The sequence below is a fragment of the Folsomia candida genome, unplaced genomic scaffold (assembly GCF_002217175.1).
Source record: "Folsomia candida strain VU population unplaced genomic scaffold, ASM221717v1 Fcan01_Sc010, whole genome shotgun sequence".
Lineage (NCBI taxonomy): Eukaryota > Metazoa > Arthropoda > Collembola > Entomobryomorpha > Isotomidae > Folsomia > Folsomia candida.
Window position 1 is genome coordinate 563,995 of NW_019091202.1, and position 25,115 is coordinate 589,109.

Below are 25,115 nucleotides of genomic sequence, written 5' to 3' on the forward strand. Positions count from 1 at the left end.
AGACACCTTACGAAAATTTAAGAACAGTTGGAAGAAACTCAGCTTGGAAGTAGGTGCAGTCTCTGCGCAGAATTTGATGCGAAATCTGAAGAAGAAAATGCAATCTGTAGCAGATAGCGGAATTGAATCATTAAAATTTAACTGTGTGGCAATCCAAACACTTTGGCAGTAAACATATGCAATTTTTTTGAAATTGGATTAACTGTGTATAAAGTTCTGAGCACTTTATTACATCAGTCCGCGACGTTAGTGGACCTCTTTTATATGTAAATACACTCTTAAAGGATTGGAGACAAATGGTGACCCGCGGACACGAAGGTTTTATGTACTTTGTCCTATTTTTGGGTAAATATTACATTAGGTTGACGTTATTTTTTGTCAAATATTTTACCCGTACATACATTAGTTAAAAACTTATGTATTTTTCCGTACCAAACAGAGATGACGCCGTTATTAAAAGATTTTCCGTTTTAATTTTTAAAAAAACTTAAATTGACATAATACAAATTTCCATTCTTTAAATAACAATGTCACGTCTGTTTAGTAATGCATCGTTGATCCCTTTATTACCAAAAAATAGCACCAGAAATATACCCCTATTGGCATCTAACTAAGCGATGACGCCAGCGGTCTCGCTCCGATTTTGAACGAAACCACGATAATTATGTAGCCTTAGATAAATAATTGAACACATGTTTCGGGATTTTTCATAATGCTCAGTTTAAACAAAGTTATGATGGTATAAGTGGCCAAAAATTAGCATTTTTCTCCTTCAAGAACAAAAAAGAAAAACTTCTCGAGAAAAATGCGAATTTTTGGCCGCTTAAACCATCATAACTTTGTTTAAACTGAGCATTATGAAAAATCCCGAAACATGTGTTCAATTATTTATCTAAGGCTACATAATTATTGAAGTTTCATCAAAATCGGAGCGAGACCGCTGGTGTAATCGCATTGTAAGTAATATTTTGTTTATTGTAAATAACCCGCAACCAATGTATTTCCTTATTACATAACTCATCCAAGTGTCATGAATATTTTACCATTCAATTTACATACCTACATATGTAAGAACATTCAACTTAATTAAATTATGCTATCGTGCAAGAATCTTTACATAAGTGTTCATGTCACAAAACTAAGTTGCCTTGATCAATGTGAGCGACACGGTTTGATTAATACAGAAAGTTTGAATAATAAGTGGTGTTTGGCGATCGACAAAATCGATCCGAATTTAATCTTCATCGGAGTTAAGGATTTTAACTCGCGCCGAGTCGCCCGTCCCCGCTTGGTCCGACCGTGGACCCATTTTGAGGTCAAATTATGCAGGATTTTGGTAGAATTCTTGTGCACGAAAGAAGCCAACGTGAGCAGGAGCATGTTCGAAATGACGGCGTTTAGCAGGAGGATGGGAAACACGAGGAAGCCCGGCATTGCGATGTCGGCGTGGTGATTTATTGTGATGTATTGCGCGATTATTTGAATCCCAGGAACACAAAATATTAACCCGGGTAAAACTCGGGGTTGAACGAAGTCGTTGACACATTTTTCCAAGAGGTGGACACGTCGGTACAGGTGGATGGAGGAGTGGATTGTTTCGGAGAGTTGGAGTTTCCTGGAAATTTTACAATGTGTGAAATTTTTGGCCATAGAAAATTATATTTTTTTATAATTTTTAGAAATTTTATGAGTGAAGTAAAAATAAAATGGATAGGAAGAAAGACAAGATTTTTGGAATTCATTTACATAAATTTGCTTTTGTCGTTAATTATTAACTACCCCTCGTAAAACGTCGATTAATTCATTATTTCTGAGCTACCCCTCGTAGAAACCCGAGTCTGTCCTAAAAAATGGGTTTTTAACTATGTATTTATGTACACTGTTAGAAATCCGGTATAGTCACGCAGGTATAGATTTCTCGGTATTAAAATTGCTACCGCTTGGTATTATATAAAATAATACCGAACCGTAAAAAAGAATTCGATAACACTATTGTAAAACCTTAATACCGACACGGTATTATTTATCAATACCACGCTGGTAGAGTAATATATGAATACCGCCTGGTATTATTTTAACACTGGATTTTTAAGAGTGCATACCTCTCCATTAACTTGTAGTACGTCAGTAGGGACACAATTCCACAGCAGAAGACGAAGAGGATGAATAAGTCCGCCGTGTAAACGGTGTGTGTCAACATCCACGATTCGAAAAGGTGGATTACGACGCGCGCCAATGAATTGTGCGCATTTGCGCTGCAGGACGCCGACATGGAGAGGATAAAGGGCGGCGTGCATGGGACGATAAGCAGCAGGACGAAGTGAAACAGGCACACGAGCGGAATGGAGATCTCGATAAGCCAGAGGAACGCTTTCGTTGCCTTGGCAACCAAGGATTGTGGAACGTCGTGATGCGCTGAGAGATCTAGGGAAAAGTGAAAAAAATTGTGTGCAATGTTTTTTCTTGTTGAAAAATGATGAAACTTAGCCAAATTTATTAAAGCAAGATTTCTTGAATGTTTCGTACATACACTCTAAATAATTTTTTGACGATATTGTTACCGGCGGAGGTACTATGCAACTCTACCGCTCGGGTAATAATTTATCACCGAAGGGTAGCATATATACAGAGGCTAGATCCTGGTCAGCCCTCAATGTCAACTATCAGGTAATAAAAATATTACCGATACCGGAAGCAATTTCTTACCCTCAGAAGACAATTTGTTATGTGGGTACCATACTATAGTGTTACCACGCGGTAGAGTTGTATAGTATCTCCGGCGGTAACAATATTCTCAAAAAATTATTGAGTGTACATACACCTTGAAAAAATTATGATATGCATAGGTACACACTTTTTTCTTTGAATAATTCTGCTACAAAAATGATTAAACTAATTAGAATTGATTACAGCGAAATTTCTTCAATTTTTTGTGCACTCGGCAGCAGGGAAAATAAAAATGCGGGGAACAATTAATGCAAAAATAGTACTAATGTAGTAGCCCATCTATATTATAATTTCCAAAAGTCCGTCCCGTGGAATTTTCCGTGACATCCCTGCATTCTGATTGGCTGTTGAAATTCTGGCTCCACCAATCGGGTTATTATTTCGGTTATGATTTAGGTTATGATTTCGGTTATGATTTCGGTTATGATTTCGGTTATGATTTCAGTTATGATTTCGGTTATGATTTCGGTTATAATTTAGGTTATGATTTCGGTTATGGTTTCGGTTATGATTTCGATGATGATTTAGGTTGTGATTTCGGTGATTTCTGTAATGATTTAGGTTTAAAGAATCCTCAAAGTATTCGTTATCTACCTGCAAAATTCTCCCTACCCAAGTAAAATACAATAAAAATAAAATCCTAAAATTCCTTTTTAGCAAAGTTAAAAAATACCTTAGCAACGTTAAAAAATCCCTTGGCAACGTTAAAAAATTCTTTAGCAACGTTAAAAAATTCCTTAGCAACGTTAAAATATTCCTTAGCAACGTTACACAAAATCCTTGGCAATGTTAAAAAATTATTCAGCAACGTTATAAAAATTCCTTAGCAACGTTAATAAAATTCCTTAGCAATGTTTAAAAAATTCCTTAGTAACGTTAAAAAAACTCCTTAGCAACGTTAAAAAAATTCCTTGACAATGTTTAAAAAATTCCTTAGCAACGTTAAAAAAATTCCTTAGCAACGTTAAAAAATTCCTTCGTAATGTTTAAAAGATTCCTTAACAGTGTTAAAAAAATTCCTTAGCAGGGTTACAAAATTCCTTAGTAACGTCAAAAAAATTCTTTAGAAACGTTAAAAAATCCCTTGGCAACGTTAAAAAATTCTTTAGCAACGTTAAAAAATTCCTTAGCAACGTTAAAAAATTCCTTAGCAACGTTAAAAAATTCCTTAGCAATGTTTAAAAGATTCCTTAGCAATGTTTAAAAGATTCCTTAACAGTGTTAAAAAAATTCCTTAGCAACGTTAAAAAATGCCTTAGCAGGGTTACAAAATTCCTTAGTAACGTCAAAAAAATTCTTTAGAAACGTTATAAAATTCCTTAGCAACGTTAAAAAAATTCCTTAGCAACGTTAAACAATGCCTTAGCAACGTTAACAAATTCCTTGGCCACGTTAGCAAAATTCCGTTAACAAAATTCGCGCGAGTTACATATTTACTTCGTTGATCCTATGATTGGTTCGTTCGTTTAGGACCCTAAATTAGGACCGTCTTTAAGACGGGCTTAAGGGCTAGTTAATAATAAAACGAATAGAATATGGTTACATTGTGACGCTTATTTCTGGCACCAGGGCAAGTAATTTTGCCTGAAAATCACACAATTTCTTGCACAAATTTCATTTAAGTGGGTGTACTTCATGGCAAAGATTAAACACATTTGTGAAGTAAACCGAAATTCTGGAAAGTTAGACCTTCAGACTGTTAAAAGTCCTTGGATACTACATAATCGTAATTTCTGAAAATTTATATTAGAATTTCATTCGAGAAAATACATACCTCTAAAAATCCAATCTTCAAAATGCAGGAAGGAATTAATCGTCTGAATCGCTCCGTTATTATGCAATCCCTGATTCCACCTGGCCACTGTGGCGACCAGGATGAGCAGAAAGAATACGGCGCCTTGTAACTTGTCCCGCGTCCCGATCGGACCCAAACAAAGGTTCAAAAAGAGGACCAAACAATACGAAACGGAAAGGACAGACTGGAAGTTGGGGAAACGAAGTAATTTTACAGATTTTAATTTGGCCAGTCTCCCCGAAGAAGGGGAGAACTCGAAGTTTACACATTTCAAAAAGTGGCACGGGCGAAGATGGAATTTTAGCGGTGGGAGGAAATCCCTTTGATAAGACATTTTGTAAGAGATCTTGTCTAAATGAAGGGTGAAGTAGGAATGAATGAATGTGTCAACAACACGGGTATTATGCATTTAACCTCGAAATGTCGAAAAGATTACATCAGACGCGAGGCAAACCCACGTATGAATTAATGTGTGGAAGGGGCCGTGCAAGAATTGTCTAAAAAGCTGGATTTTATCTACACTCAAAAAAATTCTATCACCAGAATGTTACCAGGCGGTGACTATATGTGACTCTACTGCGCTGGTAGAAGAGCCGCTACCGTGCAGCAACAGATCCATCGTTACTACGTTGGTAGAAAAGTAGTAAACACGCAGTAATAAGTTTGGTGATAATGGTAATATGCAGGTCTACAGTCGGTAAAAAACTCGGTAATGCTTGCTGGTAGTAAATAATGAAATAATAATGGCTCACGTGACGTATAATCATTCTTATTTATTTATAAACATATAAATTCAATATTTTAACAAATTCTGATTGCATCTTAGTGTATTACTTAACTATACAGGCTTTTTAATTATAAACATTGCCTCGTAACTATATAATTACCATCCAACTTCACATTTTGCTGCAGTTCCATACATTCATGAATAGCTAAATTACTAACATCGATTAATCTAAAATAATCACTATTAACATTTACTTTATATGCAAACAATTTTTGTTCAAAATATTCTACACTAATTTCCCTAACAAGCAGTAAACAAACTAAATCATTTAACAAAATAAACTCCATGATAATTCCAAAAACAGGGAAAATCGGACCAAATTCATAACACACAACAAAGTTACGTTTATAATTATAAGACCGGTACCATATTTGATTTGTAGTGAAAACTTCCGTCTCGAGGTCACAATCTGTGAATTTGGGATACTTCCTCAATTCTTCAATTATGTCAAATGACTCTAAAAATTCGGACAATTTAATTGATAGAATACTATCCGCCTTTAAGCTGTCAAACGAGCATCGAGTATTAAAAACGTGGTAACTGAATTGTTGATGTCGCATCGCTAGGGAATAACAAATGTTTCTAAAATTTCTCGTATGATTGGCTAACTGAGCAAAATAATTATGCTTTCCTTCAAAGCGCATTGTCCATAAAGAAATAAGTGGACCCATCTTTCTTATGATGTACGGATAGTGACAGAGAAAATGGTGCTTGGGAATTAAACGCTTATCGGGGAACAACAGTTTAAAAAGCATATGGTGATCAATAATTTTACGACGAAGCGATTCAATTGTGGACTCTGAAAATTTTCTACAAAATATCAAACTCATACAGTCTAACAATTGCAAAAGTAATTCCCAGTACTTTACTTCTTTGTCGGTGATTATTAAATCACCTAAAATAATTGGCAAATATCTAATTAAACACCAAGCTTGTGCTGCCTTTTGCCCTATTTTGTTACCCGTCCCGTCTAATTTAATTGGATTCGGTCTATTCCTAGATTCCAAGTAACCAAAATTATGAGCTAATAATCTTGAATTTATAGTTTCCAATGTGAAGGTCCCCAAAGTAATTAATTTTTGCAAGACAATCTTAACTTCATAAGGAACCACCCCTTCCAGAAGATCGTGCATAATATCAGCTGTAGGAGAGTCAAGAAAATTATAATACTTCAACTTATTGAACTCACAACCTGACTGAATACCAAAAGTTTTCGATGCAAGATGATCCTGATAATTATTCCTATCACGTATTACCATCTGATTATGGTCAAATAGATTTTGCGCGTCTGATTTGGAAGTGCAACAAATTCTACAATAATAATTAGAACTGAACGACTCTACAAAACCTAAGATTGAATTGCCCCCTAAATTGTCGTGGACAATCGAACATATTGTCCCCAAAATTACCTTGTCATTAATTCGAATACCATTCGTTTCTAGGGCTTGAAAATCTGGTATCAAGTGACTTAAAATAGAATTAATGCCATATTTTTTGGCATCCTCTGTATAAAATAACCCTAACAAATGGATTTGGCTCAATTGGGTATTAAAATAATCTGGCAAATTTCTAATTATAAAATATAGACCTCCAATTTTATAGACGCCACGCTTTGAACCCAAGGGGTTAACTGTCTCAAAATCGTCATAAAATAACTGAAGTTGAATTGAGTCCGGAAATTTAGAAAATAAATTATTCGACTTAAAACTATCTTTAAAATTCTCATAACAATTACTTAAAATAGACTTGTCCGAATTAAAAAAACACAATCCTGATGGAGATAAGAGAATTTGTTCCAAAGTTTTGAGTAATGGAACATACATAAATGTATCCGACACTACTACTTGTTGTCGCTTGTTATCTCGTACACGGACCTCAATTCTCGAACCTAAGCTTTTCTCGATAGGAAGAATTAGTTTATCACTCTTCTCAAAAAATTTTTGGCGTAGATAACTAGATTTCATGTTGTGAAATGCCGACAACAAAACCCTGACCTGGCATGAAAATTCTTCAGTATCATTAAATAACTGACTGGACATCTTAATGATCAAATTTAACAATTCAGAAATACAATATTCTAATTCTATCATCACTAAATCTACGGTTGAATGGTTCACACCTGTCGACAAAAGTCTTGAGCAAAATTTCCCAAGCAAATCTGTCAAAATTTTTGTCAATTGATGGATTTAAAAGTACCGGCTGAGCTATATTATTTTCGTGGTCCTCCAAACTATTAATAAAATTATTATCTATCACCTCCCCATGTGATTTTATGTGCCGCAAAAATCCACTCCATGTACTAATATCTACACTACAAGAAATACTAGGGCAAACTAATCTAGGGAATTTAAAGTGACCAAAAGTGTGGAAATATTTTAAATGTTTTGTTATTTCGATCACCCCTGCAAATATCCTACTGCACTGGGGACATGTAAACATCCTAGCTAATCTGTGTTAAAATAATTGCACAATTGTGCAAATATTTCTTTAACTTTACGTGGTAGGTGCGTATTTGGCACGTCTAACTTATAAATATACACTTGAATGAATTTCCAAAATCCGACGAGGTTCTTGTCGTACTCGGCGGCGAGCACGTAGTGGGTTTTGAAAAGCGTATCGACAGCTTCTACAGAATTCTTGGCGTTAATTGGGATGATCACTCCATCACACACGATGAAGTAGGAGGAAATTACAGCTGACGATTCCCCAATGCAGACTAAATTTGGCTGTGTCTTCTCGGCAGTCCATGTGTCCAAAATCGATGAATAAGGGGTAGAAGTCTGTCAACAAATACATAAAATTAATAAAAATTTACTACTATAACGAAAAGTAGCCTAATTTAATAATTGATTAAAAAATTTGCAAACTTTGTAAAATGATACAAGACGGTGACGTGCGTCTTCAATTTTAGCCCGGCTCCCTTTTCCTTTCCCTTGTGGCGCCAGCGGAATTAATTGTAACAGTGCAAGTAAAGCAAAGATTGAGTCATCCCATTTTCCTTTAAAAAAAATTAAACATTATTATAAACAATTATTTATAAATACTCGTTCAAAATTTATACAAACCAACCAGATTCTGTGGCAAGAAATTTTTCTAATGCTGGAGTGACCTTTAATCCCTTCACGTGATTAATTAATTTCGTTGAAAAGGCAGGCCAAATATCCAGAAATTTAGAAGATAAGTCCTCAAACATCAAATTAAATTCGTGGTTAATCTACATAAATATGTTGCTCGTATAGTTAAACCACAATTTATAAAAATACTTAATCCTACTTGACCTTACCAGAAAATCGCACTCCGTAAATTTAGGATACAATTTTAGAAGAGAAGGGTTACTAATTAATCTCAGTTGAGCTCGGTGTGGTAAAGTTTCTTTCATTAGTCGTGAAATCTCCGATAATCCGGTTTTGGGGCATGTGCTATTTAAATCGTGGATAAGTGAATCAAAATTGGATGTGATTTCTTCAACAACTTGAACAAGTAATTTTGAACTCTTCGGAATTGGACCACCAGAATCTTGATCCACTCTCTTCCTGGTCGGTGCAACCCTATTGTTTGATCCGGACTTCAAATTTTTGTGGATATGTCGAAGCTTTGCTTGTACTAAACCGGATCTGTTGACCTCATCATATAAGATATCCTAAAAGGAAAAATAATAATAATCACATACAAAATATATAAAGCAGAGGAAAATTAATTTTTTACAATTCCGTCGACCGTCCCAGGATAACGCCATGCTGGAACGAGCTCAAGAATAGCTTTTGCAAATAATTTTTGCTCCCTGGTTGATGGTGACTCTCTGTGGAGAAAAATATAGATTAGCAATTTTAAACAAAATATTTGTAGGGAAAATTAATTAATCGACACTTGCCCTTTAATTTGAACTAATTTCCCAACAAATTCTTTAATCAATATTGACCCAGTTGATGCTTCCACAAATTTATTCCTGTTACACTCCGAGACGAGATTTTCCAGTTCAGGATTCTGCTCCATATGCCACACCAAAATCTAAAAAAGTGTGTCTACAGAACAATTAAGTTCTTGGAAATCGGGTTTTGAGAATGACCTACCTGCTTATAATTGTCGACTTCTTGGTCGCCAGATGGAACTACGATGGGAGAGAAACTTGTACTTGAAGGCGAAGAATTGTTAACTAAATGAATTAAATAATTTGCATTTGCAATTAGTATTTTCAGTAGGAATCGCAATTCATTATTTAAATCCAAACAATTTATTGACCTCTTACCATAAAAAACAGCCTGTGAGCAAGTTGAATGAATATGTTCACTCTGGGACGAAACTTCTCCCCTGATTTGGAACACAACGTTCGGGATTGACGACTGACCTAAAAAGAGTGGGAATACTTCACTGTCGATTTCAGCCCCTTCTTCGTCTTCTAATTCGATAGGAACGTCATTATCCAATTGGAACTTTGACCTAACCTGATCACAAATAAATATTAATTATTAAACATACAAAGTTTTTAATACAATGAAAAGAATTCCAAATTAAAATTTAATTAACTTACCATTTGATAAAAACCCAACATAATCTGAGTCTGCCTCGCATGGGACAAATTTCTTCCCCCTTGAAGGATTCGACACTCTAATTAACTTTGTCATCACGGAAATTGATTAATTAATTTTCTACATAAATTAATTAATTTCCTGCAAATGTGATGGCAGTCTACCGAAAGAGAAGGCTGGCAGGAAACTAATGCATTACCGCGCTGGTGGAAGACAAGAGACGCTCTCACTTTTACCCGTTTGGTAGAAATATGCCACAACGTGGTAGAAGATTTGGTGACAAAGGGTTACCATATTCATCTCCAATCCGGTAGAAGTTTTGTCCTATGTTGGTAATACAAATCGTAGTAAATTTTCTACCGCGGATGGTGATAGGTTGGATTACTACACTCGCGGTAAAACTCGCTATTATATACTTATTACCACACTTTTTTGAGTGTATGTATGCGACCCATACTGTTGTTTTGCAACCAGAGTGATGTTTAAACTAAACTAATAATCGGGGCGCAAGCCATGTTCAACCCGGATTATTTTTTTACCATGTTAGTTTGAAGGAGCAACTCTTAAGAGACAACATTTAGCGGGGCACTTGCGCAGATGTGAAAAATTCAGAAAGTTCTGGGACCCGCAAGTTCGCTCAGTTCTCCGCCGTAATCTATGTCTTGCGGGAGCAGTTGCCCGTTTTCGCGTAATTGAGGCGCCCAAAACTTGCTAAAATCTGCGCAAGTGCCGCGCTAAATATTGTTTCTTAAGATTTGCTCTTTCAAACTAACATAGTCAAAAAAATTATCCGGGTTGAACATGATTTGCGTCCTCATTGTAAGTATGTAGAATTTTAAACACCAAATAAGTTGATAGATTCCGTGTATAAAAATGTGCCAGGTTATGTGGCTCATATGTGTAGACGCAGATTTTGAATTACATTTGCCACTTTTTAGTTCAACGGTATTAAATTAAGCCTTCCAACAATCCCAACTATATAAAAAGTTGGACAATGTGGCTCAATTTTGTGCAGAAAATTATATGTATCCAGAGCGATTTGATCCATTTTGTCTATTATTGCAGAATTTCTTAACGGGTTAGATTTACGTGTCTTTTATTGTAATCCACATAAATATGTACTTTCATAATGAGCATAATTTCCATTATTAAGGGGTGAAAGCCCTTTATAAGATCGTTATTTCCGTCTGTCTGTCTGTCCGTAGCTCCGATAACTTTTGAACGGAAAGACATAGAGACTTGAAATTTTGAACGTAAACACTTAACGAGTAACACTTAACTTAAGGACGAGTTCGAAGATGGACACTGTGACATCGTCCCCTGTGACGATGACGTCGTCAGAGTGACGAAAAGTGACGAAAAAGTGTCACGTGTCAGTTTTGACATGTGACACATAATTTTCAACTATTTTTCAATGAGGAATTCGAAAATTCATGTCATTTTGTGTTTGGACGTCACCTGTGACAATAACGTCGTCATAGTGACGAAAAGTGACGAAAACGTGTCACTTGTCAGTTTTGAAATGTGACACATCATTTTTAACTATTTTTCAATGAGGAATTCAATGGTGACCTCAGTTTTGACCCTCGGAGGTCATGTAAAGGTCATAGGACATATCTATGTCAATTTGAACTGAAATTTAACCCCGAATTCAATGGTGAACTCCATTTTGACCTCAGAGGTCACATAAAGGTCACATAAGGGTTATCAGCTGTTAAATTTGACACAAACGTCGAAAACACGTCAGTAGTGTCAATCTTAACAGATTTTCGAACAATTTGATATTCACTTTGACGTATGGCACACTCCTTTCACCCCTTGGTTACATGCGCTGTAACGGTTTATTTCAAGGTAAATCACGTTAAAATTTTCCTACTCAAAAATTATTATCATTACAAACTAAATATATGAACGGTCCCATGTTTATTTATTGATTATGATATAACCCGTAATTAACCTGGTGTCGCAGCATATTTACATACATACATACATAAGTTTATCGTGAAATCTAATTAGCTCGGTGGTCTGTCTACCTTATGCAAATGTCAGTTAGAGTTATGAGTACTTAAGCGTGGACATGTTTCTCGAGTTGGATTAATAATTAAACACCTTGCCAACTTCACGGAGTGTCGAAAATGAGGAAGGAAATTGCGTTTTAATTCAAGGAAGAGATTAGAATATGTATCATGATTTCCGTACACATTTATCTAAATTTGAGGAAGTCACGTATGCATTTTGTACAGGTAATGCAACTTTAGAAGAACGTGGATCAATTTCCTTGTATTTTGGATTTCTAAATGTATGACAGACTCGAAAATCTGAAAAATTGAATTTCTTTCCCAGCACATTTTGTCAAAACACTTTTTAGTATTTATGCGTATTCAGCCAGAAAAAAAAATCAGAACATTGCAAAATTTCCAAAATTCTTTTCGTCTCTGCTGCATACATAAAGGGTGTTAATAAAGTCCGATCCCATGCATTTTTTGGAGCGTGGTTGTTACAAATTCAGCTGGAACTTTTGAACCAGTGAAGTTATTTATTTCAAATTTTTACCATGGGAGGAACAACTAAACGTGTAAGTCATGAGCATCTTAGAGTTGAGATACAAACATTGCATCAGCAGGGGCTTAAACCTACAGAAATTGTGCAAAAATTGGGCTGCAGCCGCAGAACTGTTTGGAAATGGAAGAATAAAAATTTTGTCCACGACAAAAAGCGACCAGGGCGACCCAGAAAGGTGTCACCTACCACAAAAAGAATGATTAAAAACAGACTTTGCAAGAAAACCGGTAGTTCATTACGTAATTGAGCAAGGGAGTTAAATGACTCAAAACGCTATAAAGAGAAGAAGAAGCAAATTAACTGTGTGACCGTGCAAAAATTTGTGAAAACTACGAAGTGGGGTCACACAGCTTACAAACTAACCAAAAAAACCTCTCATGTCACAAAAATATATCGATGACCGTCTGAAATTTGAAGAACTCCTTCAGAAAAGTGCCCATTTGAGTGAAAAAAGACTTGGTGAAGAATTGCGCAGTCACATCCTTTGGACTGACGAATCTATTATTGAACTATATCCAAAATTGAACCAACAAAATGTTCGTTACAGGACAGAAAACAAATCGGATGTACCATCAAGAGCGATCCCAAAATTCGGGCTTAAAGTTATGGTAGCGGGTGGATTTTGTGCACGTTGCGTGACCCCTCTACATATCATACCAAAAGGCAAATCAGTCAATGCAAAGCATTAAATGGAAAAAATATTACCTATCTATTTCGATAGCATGGGGAACAAGGAAATATTTCCGAATGAAAGAAAAATAGTTTTCATGCAGGATGGTGCTATAGCCCATACAGCAAAAGCGAGTTTGAGTCTCATCAAGACGCAAGTTTCAACGGTCTGGAGCAAGGGGGTGTGGGCCGCTAACGGCCCAGATTTGAATCCCCTGAAGAACCAGTGGTCCATACTTAAGGAAAATGTATACAAAGAGCCACAACCCCGGACGAGGGAAGAGCTAGTAAAAAAAAGTTCAAGATGTATGGAATTCGATTTCCAGAGGCACATTGGAAAAATTAGCACAGAGCCTTAAACAAAGAGTTGAGGGCATGGTTAAAGTAAATGGTAACAAGACCAAATACTAAGGTAAATATGTCGAACATTTTTTGTAAGTATCACGGGTAGTTTTTTTTTATACTAGCCTTCACTTTTTTACAGGAAAAATGGGATCGGACTTTATTAACACCCTGTACATACATATTTAATTTTTTTTAAACGAGTAAAAATTTAGCACAAAATTTGGCTCAATTTTGTTCAAAACAATTAGCACAAGAAAGGTTTAGCACTAAATGTTTTCAACTGCGGTATTTAATTTTCAGTAAATATTTAGTATTTGCAAATATACGATTTATCCAAACAATTTCCTCTTGCTAAAGTTATGCAAGGAATATTTACATATTTATGTAAATAAATAAATTCACATAAATTATGTTTGAATATCACGCAGCGATAATTACGCAATTAAATTACTATGTGGGATTGATTTCCGTTAGGTATTTACATAATAATATGTATGTAAATACGTACATAACGCAATTGTTAAATCTAAATAATTTAGATTACATAAAGGCATAACTTTCCTGACTGTATTTATGCAGATAAATTCATTAATCATTAATCATTTATAATTAACAGGAGCTAATTTGAATTATGACGTGTGCATTATTTACATACCATCTGGCTTCATCTTCTCGGATGACATGACCTGCCATTTGCTTACATAGTTAGTATTCGTTCGATTTTCAGGAAATTTCGCCCCCCCCCCCGGAGTGTCAAGGATAGGACTTTAGGCCTTGACCCCTACCATCATCAAATCCACCACGTGTTTCCTGCACAGTCCCTTGTGACATAAATTACAATAATTCGATTTGAAGATCACAAAGGTTCCGTCCACCCAAGGTTTTCAATGATTTTCAACAAAAATGTAAAGAACTGACTGGTCCCTTCGTAATATATCTTTCGGTTCATTGTTATCGCATGTTGAATACAATTAATCATTAGCCTTTTAGATAATATGCACTCAAAATAAAAATTTGTCGAATCAACACCGCCGGTGTCAATATATGACTTAACCGCCTTGGTTACAATGTTGAATCCGAGTTTTGATGATTTTGATACCGGTAGTTATAATGTTTCTAGCGAATAAGCCCGTCTCCCGCCGGGCGAGAGCATCTATACTATTAGCTGGAAATGTCTGTTGGCAAAGCAGTGAAAGTAAATGTTACGCGATGGAAGCTTAAGTGGTTTCCATTTAATTTAACTTCGCTTTAAGGTACCGTGGCCAAGATAAACAATATAACTATTATTAGATAAACACTCAGGATAACCATCTCTAAAGAACCATCGTCAGACAAACATTAACAGAGAACAACTATCAGACAACCAACTCCAAATGAGTTGTGTCACGTCTCAACTGGTACCACTTTGCTGTGCGCACAGCACAATCGTCCCAGTCCCGACTTGACACAACTCGTCGACCCTGTGCTGTGCGCACAGCACAGCACGGAATCGACTCGGTCTCTGCGATCTAAAATAATCTAACAGAAGCTCTGTCTGTCTTATCAGTATAAATATATCAATTCGAACCAAATAGACCTCACCCAAGATAGTTTTGAGTGGTGGTTATCTTGGGGGGGGGGGTAATTTAGGGATGGTTGTCAGGGGTCGTTGTCAGGAGGTGGTTATCTGGGGGTGATTTCAACCGCTGTTATCTGGAGGGTTGTCAGGAGGTGGTTATCTGGATGTGGTTGTCGGGAGGTGATTGTCTGTGCGTGGTTATCTGGGGGTGCTTGTCAAACAGCGGCAGTGGTTATCTGGGGGTGGTTGTCATACGGTGGGCATCTGAGGGTATTTATTTTTTTAATTAAAATTTTTGAATTTTCGCGCCATTCGAAACTTAACTTTCTCCACTTTCACTTCCGTTGCGGACAAATCACTGCGAACAGACATTTCCAGCTTATAATATAGATGACCGGACGGAAAAAATTCATTACTACTCGAAATCACAATTGTAACCAAGGCGGTTAAGTCATATATTGACACCGTTTTGTTTTGAGTGTGTATAAATAAATAATTTATTCAATGAATAATTTTTACAAGGCTCATGGCCCATAGAATTACAAGTTAATTCTAAGCATGATTCAACAATATAGTTATATATACTTTTAGGTAATATGTACATAACCTAAATAATATATACATTGGTATACGCACATAAAATATTTATTTTTTCTTACGTTATGTAAGTTTTGGACCACACGACTAAACTAATAACTGATTGATGGAAATTTTCTGTACATATGTATTTACTTAAGATACAAAAATTTAAGGTAGAAATGCAATAGCGGATTTTAAGTAGATCAATACATTGCTCACTTGCTTATCGTAACACTTGATGCTAAATTTGCATTCGATGGAAACCAATAGCGGAACTATAGATTCGGGGCCGGTATGTGAGCTAGACATGGGGGCCTAAATCTAAATGAACTGTTACAAGTGGGAGCCAGTTTTTTTTGCTAATTCTAGCTACGAAGTTTAATGCTACACTGTAATTCTTCTATTTAATATTCATACTCGGACCATAGGTTCTCACAAATGCGTTTCTGATGATAATTCACAAAGCATTACAGAGTCACAGATCCTATTTGCACAGTTAGAAAAACTGACCAAACTCATGGAGGGATAAGGTTTTTTGTACTTGCGCAATTTTGCGCTCAAAACGTATTTAGTGATTTGAGGTGAATAAGACGTTTGGTTAACAAAAATCGGTCAACGAATGCCAAAGAAATCGACATCCAAAGTCGACCATCTCCTTACGCATTTTTCTGAAAGAAAATTGTCACGAAGGAAAATTTTCGAAAAGTTGAAATTATCCAGATGCAGTGTTGCTCGTTCTCCAAGAAATCTTGAACTTAATTCCGCTTTAATTAGATCAATATCTAAATTAGCGGGACTGGCATCCCCAATAAACTTCCAGCCCCAAACAAGTTTTCGCGTACCGTTTTTCGAAAAATCCACTCCCTTTCAAGGCGAAAAAATCTTCTGACCCAAAACCAAATAGGAAAAGTTGTTAAAATATGTCAGCTGCATGTTAGTTGCTCCAGTGACAACAAACTTCAAAAGGAGGCCAAAAAGGGCAAAAGTTCACACGAAATCAAACTTTCCAATGAAAATCTAACTGAAAACGATGCAGTATGCAGCCGAGTTAAAAGAAATGTCAGGGATTTCAATCATTCCTAATTCGTAGATACCTGTGACAACTCCTGATTAGGGTTGCAACGAGTACTCGTTTAGACTCGGTACTCGGCAAAATTTTGCTGAGCTCGAACTCTGCAGAGTTTTTTCTGCACTCGGCCGAGCTTTTTTACTATTGTTTTACCCCAAAGTAGACTAAGCGGCCTTTTCATTTGTGTATATATATACTCTTACTCTCTTCAGCATGTTTGCTGCACATTATTTCACACTTGATCTAATTTCTCACTTTCATGACTGAATAATTGGAAATTTCACTATCTTTACTTTCACTAACTAATTTGTGTGTATCAACTCAGCAATATATTCTATGTTTAGCAGAATTGTTTGGAGGGTTGATGTGAAGCAAATTTTCATTAATTAAACAATATTCGAATTAATATATTTGAACTGGTTAACCCTAATTTGCTAAAAATTATTAGCCAATTATTGTCTCAAAAATAAAAACTAATAAGCCAGGCCGAGTCGAGTTTTCAATTAATTATTAACATTTAAATACAGCTAATTATTTAATTTCTTTCACTATTTCTGATTTGTGAAAAATAATTAGCATTCCTGGAATGACGCTGTTCCCGTTTTTGTTCATCCGATCCGAGATCTACAAAAAAATGCTTCCTCTTAGTATTCGTCTGAAAATAAACAAAACAACAAATATACTTTGCACTTATGTACATAGCTGATTCAACCATATGAACAAATAAAGGACGACATTCAGTCTATTAGATACTTTAAAATTTGTTATAAAAAAATGAGAACAAGTTTTAAGATTTTATCGACCTCGAATTTGTGGAGAATTTTAGCAGCTTCGACATCATTTCAGGTTTATGACCGAACAAGCACATGTCGAAGTTTTTTTAAACCAAACCGTCTATGAGGCCAGTGGGTGTGGCACTTAAAAGTCATATGCACATCGTTTTTGAACACTTTATTGATCTGGTTTTTATTTTTTAAACAATAATCCTGGATCAATTTTCCTTGTTTTGTTTAAAAAATGACCTGCGTGAGTTGAATTTTTAGTTTCATGGTGAATTCGTTATTGAATCAGATTTGTTAGAAGTTAAAAAGGTTTTATCCGCTAGCGGCTAATTTCACAAGCTCAAGTTATCAAGGTCCCTAATTTTTATGAATTCGGGTTTCTAGTTGTCCAAAATTTAACACAGCAATAGATAATGTGCTAATAAGGTAACATCATAAAGTAACGCATTTTAATTTTGTAATTTGGCACTAAATTAGAGAAATACAATTTTTATATTTTCAACGTTAATATTTCTAAATTATAGAATTAATTTTCCAAAATTTGAATTTTAGAAATGGATAACTACATCTTTTTTTATATGTCCACATACATATGTAGGTTGAGATTTGTAAATAAGTGAAGAGCGATTGCTGCAGAACTCGAAAAACCGAGTGCACTCGGTTTTTGGAGTGCTCGATTGCAGAGTTGCACCAAGCTTTGCAGAGTACTCGAACTCGGCTCGAACTCGAAATGTAGAACTCGTTGCATCACTACTCCTGATGCCACTCCTTTAGATTTTTAATGGGTGTAGACTACTAAAATAATAGCTTCATTTCAGACGAGCTCTAGTTTTTTTGGTGTTTCGGAAAAATCTTCAGGATGAGTTGGAGATGATTTCAAAACAATATTAGTGCCTCATTCATCCATAAAAATTTCTAACAAACAAATCTAATACTTTGTTAATTATCAGCAAAAATGCATTTGAGGGAACTTAGATATAGCCCAAGTATGTATGATACAGCCAGTATGTAAATGTTCTTTGTATAAACTAAAAACAACTTGTAAAAGTGCAAGAAATGGTAACAGATTTAGGTTTGCCAGTAAATAAATTAACTCAAAATTATTCCTGCTTTTTAAATATTTTATGCGTCAATGAAAAAAATCCAATAATATATACACACAAGCGTCCGACGGCCGGGGGCCGTCTCATCTTGGGGGCCGATATGTGGGACCTCCCCCACCTACCCCTATTTACGCCAGTGGTGGAAACACCGGAATATTAGTAGAACTTTGCAAGTTAAATACATATTACTGGAATTGGTCTTTAGATTTCTTAACCAATTTCCGGACTAAGCAAAATTGCAACAATTAATGAGATATCCCGTTAAAACGTTTTCATGCTAGGAAACTAATGAGCTAAAAAATGCATATCCCAAAGTTAATCCATGTCCTGGCAGGACCAATTACTTATGAAATGCTTAATGCACATATTACCCTTGCCATAAATCGAAAAGGATAATTATCGTGTCGTGTCTTCTAAGGTTCTTCCCGTGTCGTGTTTCAACCTTGAAGTTGACATCGATGCTGGCGACATCAAAGGACTTCCTTAAAAACAGTCCAGGTCGAGGATACACTCTTTGAAATCCGGTATTACAATCAGACGTGTTCAACAAAAAATTATTCACTCAAATATTCATTCATTGTCATGAAGTGCAGGCAACATTCATTCAAATATTCATTCATTAACAATAGGGAATATTCATTCAAATATTCATTCATTGACAATAGGGAATATTCATTCAAATATTCATTCATTCATTAACATATTTATTCATTCACTAAAATATTCACTCATTTATTCAAATATTTATTTATTCATTCAAATATTCATTTATTCATTCAAATATTCGTTCATTTATTAAGTAGCTTCAGCTACTTTATGCGAAGACAGGATAACAAGAGAACGGATCGAGATAATCGACATCGGTTTTCGACATTACGCATAGGACCCGAGGTGGATCCTATCAACTTGTGGGACCAATATGACCACCCCCTTCGGCCAGGGGGTGTGGTCGGGGTAAAATGAGATTTTTTCAGAAATTGAAGCTACGGATGAAATACATTCAAGGTACAAAATGAGCCAAAAGCGCAAGGTCTATTCGCGTCGATTTCACCGAATTTCACATAAAAAATCCTTAATTTATTGTTGGGTAGAAAGATCAATATACTGTAGGTATTTTTGAATTATATGCAACCACCCCCCATTTTAACGGATTTTCGACTGGCAAACACAATATGATATTCATTTTGCCGTATGTATGACACTTATTTCACCCTTTAGCTACATATGTTTGCGACGGTTTAGTCAATTATTTTTGTATTCACAATTTGCGCATGGTAGTCCATCCACAATTTGAGTTCAAATTATTATGTAATATGCATCTGCCGCGCTACGCGGGCGAACTCCAACTTTAAATTTAATATAAATTTCAAGGTAATGATGAAAGCATTTGAGTCAAAACATTTCCAAGATTCTTAGAGGTAGAGGCTTTTTGAAATATTTATGTCTAAAATCGGTAATATCCACTCTAATATTTATTAATTAACATAATTGTCAAATAGAACTTGCACGTAAATTTGTATTACAAATATATACGGTATGTACTTGTTATCTAATTTTTTGAGCGAATTAGTACCATTTTGTTTTATTGTTTAGATGAATTCCTTACTTAGCAATTGACAATTCCTAAAGCCGCAAACCATATTGCTAGCACCATCAGTCACAAGATAACCGATCTGAGTTTAAAAGTATTGCATTATTTATTTATCATTAACAAAATTGAATGTTTATTCTTACTATTCACCTTGGTCGTGCTAATTCCTAATGAATCCATAGATTGCTGGAATTTTTGCTTTATATTTTCTCCGGTGTGGCGATCATTAAATTGCACGGCTGAGAGGACGTTTGACACCAATTTCCATGTTCGGTTCTGCGTATCTTTTTTACTATAATGGTATTTAAGTCCCATAATTCCGTCACCCTGTCTACTTGTCCATATGTCTGATGATATGTGAACATTGTAATCCTGAACGTGGTTGAGTGAATTTTAGGTTTTACCTGGAATTCGCACAAGCGGGAAAATTGCATATATAAAGGTTTTATTATAGTTTTATGTGTATTTGAGTAAGTCAAAATTACATAGAATCTTGTTGACCGTGTTTGCTAATTTTCTTGCCAAGGTCACTCGGTCAGGAACTATAACTCGTGGATTAAGGTCAGATACTAAGTTCCTGAATCCTAGCCAATTAACAAAACTGAAAGGGAGTCCATCAACAGAGACCAAATCTTGCAGATTCGAGTTGAATTTTGATTGTATTGGTTCGTTTTTATTATATTTGTTTTGATTTGAGTGAAAAAACTCGTTCACCTTATGATTTTCTCGTGGGATTTCAATTTCCAAAGACACATCTTTGTGTGAGTTCTGCAAAAAATAGTCGATACAATTAACGAATTTAATTACTACTTAATAAATTGCACGGAGGAATATAAAGTTATTATACGTACTCTATAATGACGATTTCCGTTTACGTTAAAGTTGCTCGCACCAAATGAGTAAACACGGCTTTTTTTACCAGTTTCGGTGCACTTTTTACAAGTTGAAAAGAACTTCTGGGACTCAATTGAATGTCCAAGGTAGCTGAACTGCTTCTCAAAGAAGAAACGGAACTTCGACAACTTTTCAAAACCTGGTTGTTTTACGAGTTTAGGTTCCTTGGAACCTCCCTCAGAGTCATGCTCAAGGTCGACGATTTCTTGATCCGTGTGGACAGCTTCGCCATCGCCAGGGTTAACTTGTGATGTCATAACTACTCTAGTTTGCAATTGTTAACTTGTAAAATTAAATCCCTCCGTATAAAGTTTTCGAAAGATTTTTTTTTAAATTTGGGAACACGGGTTTTAATGTAAAATGTGTTGGAATATTGAACTGGCTCCCACCATGCTCCGACCGAAGTTCCCGGCACGCAATGATGATGCACATAAAGCATGAGAATTTCGACCACAATCATAAAGAATGAATGAGACATCACAGGCTCATTCACTTCAACGTGAAGTGAATGAGAGCCAAATTTATTCACAATTCATTTATTACATTCAGCCATCCCTTATTCAATTCATTCAGTTCAAAATTTTATTCATTCATTCATTATTCATTAAATAAATGTCCGGGACATATTTATTCATTCAATATTCATTCAATAAATGAATGGGGCATAATTATTCCTTCAAAATTCAAAGATTTTGAATAATTCGTACATATTCAATATTCAAACTCACTTTAGTGAACGAATGTGAACAGGTATGATTACAATACTTCCAAGGAATATATTCCTTCGAATGTAAATATTTCTACATGTGAAAAATTAACACTTTAAAACTTAATTTAACACCCAGGAACCATTACTTGCTCAACTACACAAGATTTCACACAGTGTAAAAATATAAATCTTCCCAGAACCTCGGATAAACATGTTACGAATCAAAATCATCATAATTCTTCTATTTTTGCTAGTTGCTATTATTTCCACTTTAAAATTACCTACGGTCATTTCGCATCCACGAATCCGATGTACTTGGAAATATTCTATTGACGGTCGTAACTATAATACTTCGATTCGATTTAATCTGGATAAATTCTTTTTTGAAAGTGCAACACCCAAATTTCCAATTATATTAGAAGGTTTTCTCGACTCGGATGTAATTAATCTTAATAGGTCCTCGTCAATTTCGAGACGACCGGATCAATGCAAAGCTCACGTTGTCATTGCGAATTCCCCCTATTTCCCCTTTGTTTCTGGGGAGGATACCGCGAAAACATTGGTATACGTTATGCCCGCTAGTTTCCGTATTCCAGATGTTGTTATTAATCACCTGTGGCGCTTTTTGATTGATAATATTCGCGATATTTTTGTGTTTCATGTTAACTACGATGATAAAAACAATGTAAAAATGCCAAATAGGTTAAGAGCGTTCCAGCAGCGACCCACGTATGTTTTGGAATATGACCCTTTACAAGGTATATGGATCATGCTTTAGTTTTGAATAGAAGATATTCGAGAGATTGCGCATGAGTAATTTTTGGGATTGTGATGGTAATTTTGATTGTGGATAGATTATATACTTGTATAATTGTGATGTACATTACAATCAGAATCAGGATAAATTACTCTCGCGCAGACTCCCAATTTTTATTAAGTAATTGAATTACCAGGGAATAATTTTAAAACGAGAAGCAGTTCTATTAACGATGGAGGTCTGATAGCGTATGTCTTCTGATCTTGAGCAAATTAGTGTCACGCGATAGTAAATTAAATTTGGTTAGTCTGATATTTACGAAAGACAGCGCATTCACACGAACAGGTTCGATGGACACTGTTCAAAATAATGTGGCACTAATTTTGCCAAATCGGAAAGTATTCGCTCAATTTTCAGTTTTCAATGGTTCATTCGCAACAGTAATTATCCCGAGTGGAAAACAGTTTTAAAATTTTGATCAAGATTTAATGAGAATATATTTCTCTTTTAGAAATACTTCCCTCCGAACTGTTTCAACCTAATGGAAACTTTGAACTTGGCGTAATTTGGATTTTTGAACCACAAGGGGATACTCGAAACCTATACCTCCATCTTAATCCATCAAACCTTCCCAAGCTTTCTGCATTAGCAACCTTAATGGATCCGCGGTTAATTGTTCTCCTCCACCTGCAAAGCTACCTCAACTTTACCCCATCGTTCGTTCTCAATTACGACATTATTAGAAAACAAGAAGCCGGACGAGGTAGTGTCATGCTTCCCACGATTTACACCCCGAAAATGTTTTCCTACGGGTTTGGCCTAAATACGCTATATACTAATATGAACCCATTGATTACCACGTACCTGAAAAGAAGGGAGGAAACTTTGCATATTTTATACTGTGAAAATATTCCCGATCCCTACACGCCATCCGCTTTTTCGGCCACGTTATTCCGCGCGTTTGACGCTGCCACATGGATTTTTCTACTCGCTACGTACATTGGTTGCGCACTGACTACAAAATTGGTCTCGCGAACGGATGCGTGTCCCTTTTTCAGCGTAGTTTGCATATTTTTTCGCCAATCTGTGAGCAAGTTTAAGCCACTCCATTTAGTCGTTAGCCTCGTCTTCATCCCGATCTTGTTCCCGTACGAGGCAGATATTACAGCAAGAGTTATTGCACCGGATGAACCCAGCATTTACAACAATTTTGAAGATTACTCAACAGCTCTTATGCCATACTTGTGAATCAAGTAAATATTGGGAGTGACATGTATACGGTGAATGAATATGATAGCGTTATTTACAAGGTGGCCGAAGCTAACATGACGGCAAAGAATCAAACCAATTTTGATACTGTGATTAAGAAAATGGTAAAAGTCTATCAAAAATATCAGAGAAACTTTACACGATGGAACAACAGAGCGCTAGAGAGAAATAAAAACAAGACAAGACGGAGGAAAGGGTCAAACCATGATGGTATGATGTATTTATACAGTGTGCTAAATGATTATTTATTCATGCTCCTAAAAACAATGATTTTGCTGTAAAAAGTAAATGTACCTTGAATTCTGTATTAATGAATTCTGAGTCTAAAATTCTCTTCTGGCTCTGGACAACCAGCGGGTGGTCCGGACCACACAAAGTATATATTTTGAATCCTAAATATAATTTTGCTACACAAATGTGTGTAATTGGTAAGCAAAATAACATTTCGAAAAATAGTTTATTGTAGTCGGGTGATAAAAAATCATTACACAAATGTGTGTAATTTGTAGCCAAGAAGTTAATAAATATAGATTTTGGTAATCCAGATAATTATCGTGATCTGATTACTGTAATCCGTAATCCACGTCATTAATTTATTCCAGTAATCCAACAAGTAATCCACATTATTTCAGGAGCAATATAATCCAGTAATCCCATGATAATGTTTCAATTAATTAATCTGTAATCCGTTATCCATCGAAAGTGTTGGGATTGATTGCACATCCCTGCTCGACAAGATATGTTTTTGTATGAAGCAAAATAATTATTTCTAGCGATATTAAAGATGCCTTTAGAATTCTTGAATTTTGTATTGGCATCCGACGACGGTGTTAAAGTAAAATCACCTCGTATTAAATAATTACGTGCAACTGTGACTCCTTGAAGTGTGCGTTTGGTTATGCGGTTTTCCGCCATGTCTGCCGCCGATTTAATCAGCTAATGATTCCGACTAAATTAAAGGAGATAGGGGATCATTACTTTCAAGGGGAGTGATGACTTATATGTGGAACAGTCAATATTAATCCCTCTTTTGTTTTAAATTGGGTTTGGCAAAACTCTTAAATTTAAAAAATTATTTAATTGTCTAATTTGAAATTTAAAATTCCTAAATTGTTATTTATTCTGAAACCCAACATTCTCTTACAACAGTTAAAGATTCTTTGGCAAATTAAGGACCTCAATTTTGATTTGTCTGCATATTACGTACCGGTCATAACTTACCGTGACAGGGGATGGTAGAGTTTGTAATACATATGTAAGGGACATACAAAACGTCGATTTTCAGTTCCCTCCTTTTCCAATTAATTTCCCGACTAAACAAAATTGCATCGCTTAATATTCCGTTAAAACCTTGTACTGATTGGCAACGAACAAGTTTAAAAATGCATAGAAA

The 25,115-nt window shown here is 35.5% G+C and overlaps 1 protein-coding gene across 2 annotated transcripts; it reads right to left on the reverse strand.

Moving 5' to 3' along the window:
- Positions 1-20,176: 20,176 nt before the first annotated feature.
- On the reverse strand, positions 20,177-21,655 carry LOC118436722. 2 transcript variants are annotated; one of them, XM_035855300.1, is made up of 3 exons: positions 20,945-21,655; positions 20,579-20,861; positions 20,177-20,497 (listed from the first exon to the last, which is right to left on the reverse strand). In XM_035855300.1, the coding sequence occupies exons 1-3, from the start codon at positions 21,242-21,244 to the stop codon at positions 20,487-20,489; spliced, it is 594 nt and encodes a 197-aa protein (XP_035711193.1). In that variant the 5' UTR covers positions 21,245-21,655; the 3' UTR covers positions 20,177-20,486. The 2 variants fall into 2 exon arrangements, with proteins under 2 accessions (XP_035711193.1, XP_035711192.1); XM_035855299.1 differs by having other exon boundaries at positions 20,177-20,861.
- Positions 21,656-25,115: the final 3,460 nt, after the last annotated feature.

Excerpts from the sequence above, each read along its gene's own strand:
- LOC118436722 (XM_035855299.1), bottom strand. The coding sequence starts at position 21,244 with ATGACATCACAAGTTAACCCTGGCGATGGCGAAGCTGTCCACACGGAT. Across the intron at positions 20,862-20,944 it reads ACGGAAATCGTCATTATAGA|AACTCACACAAAGATGTGTC; the intron begins GTACGTATAATA and ends TATTTTTTGCAG.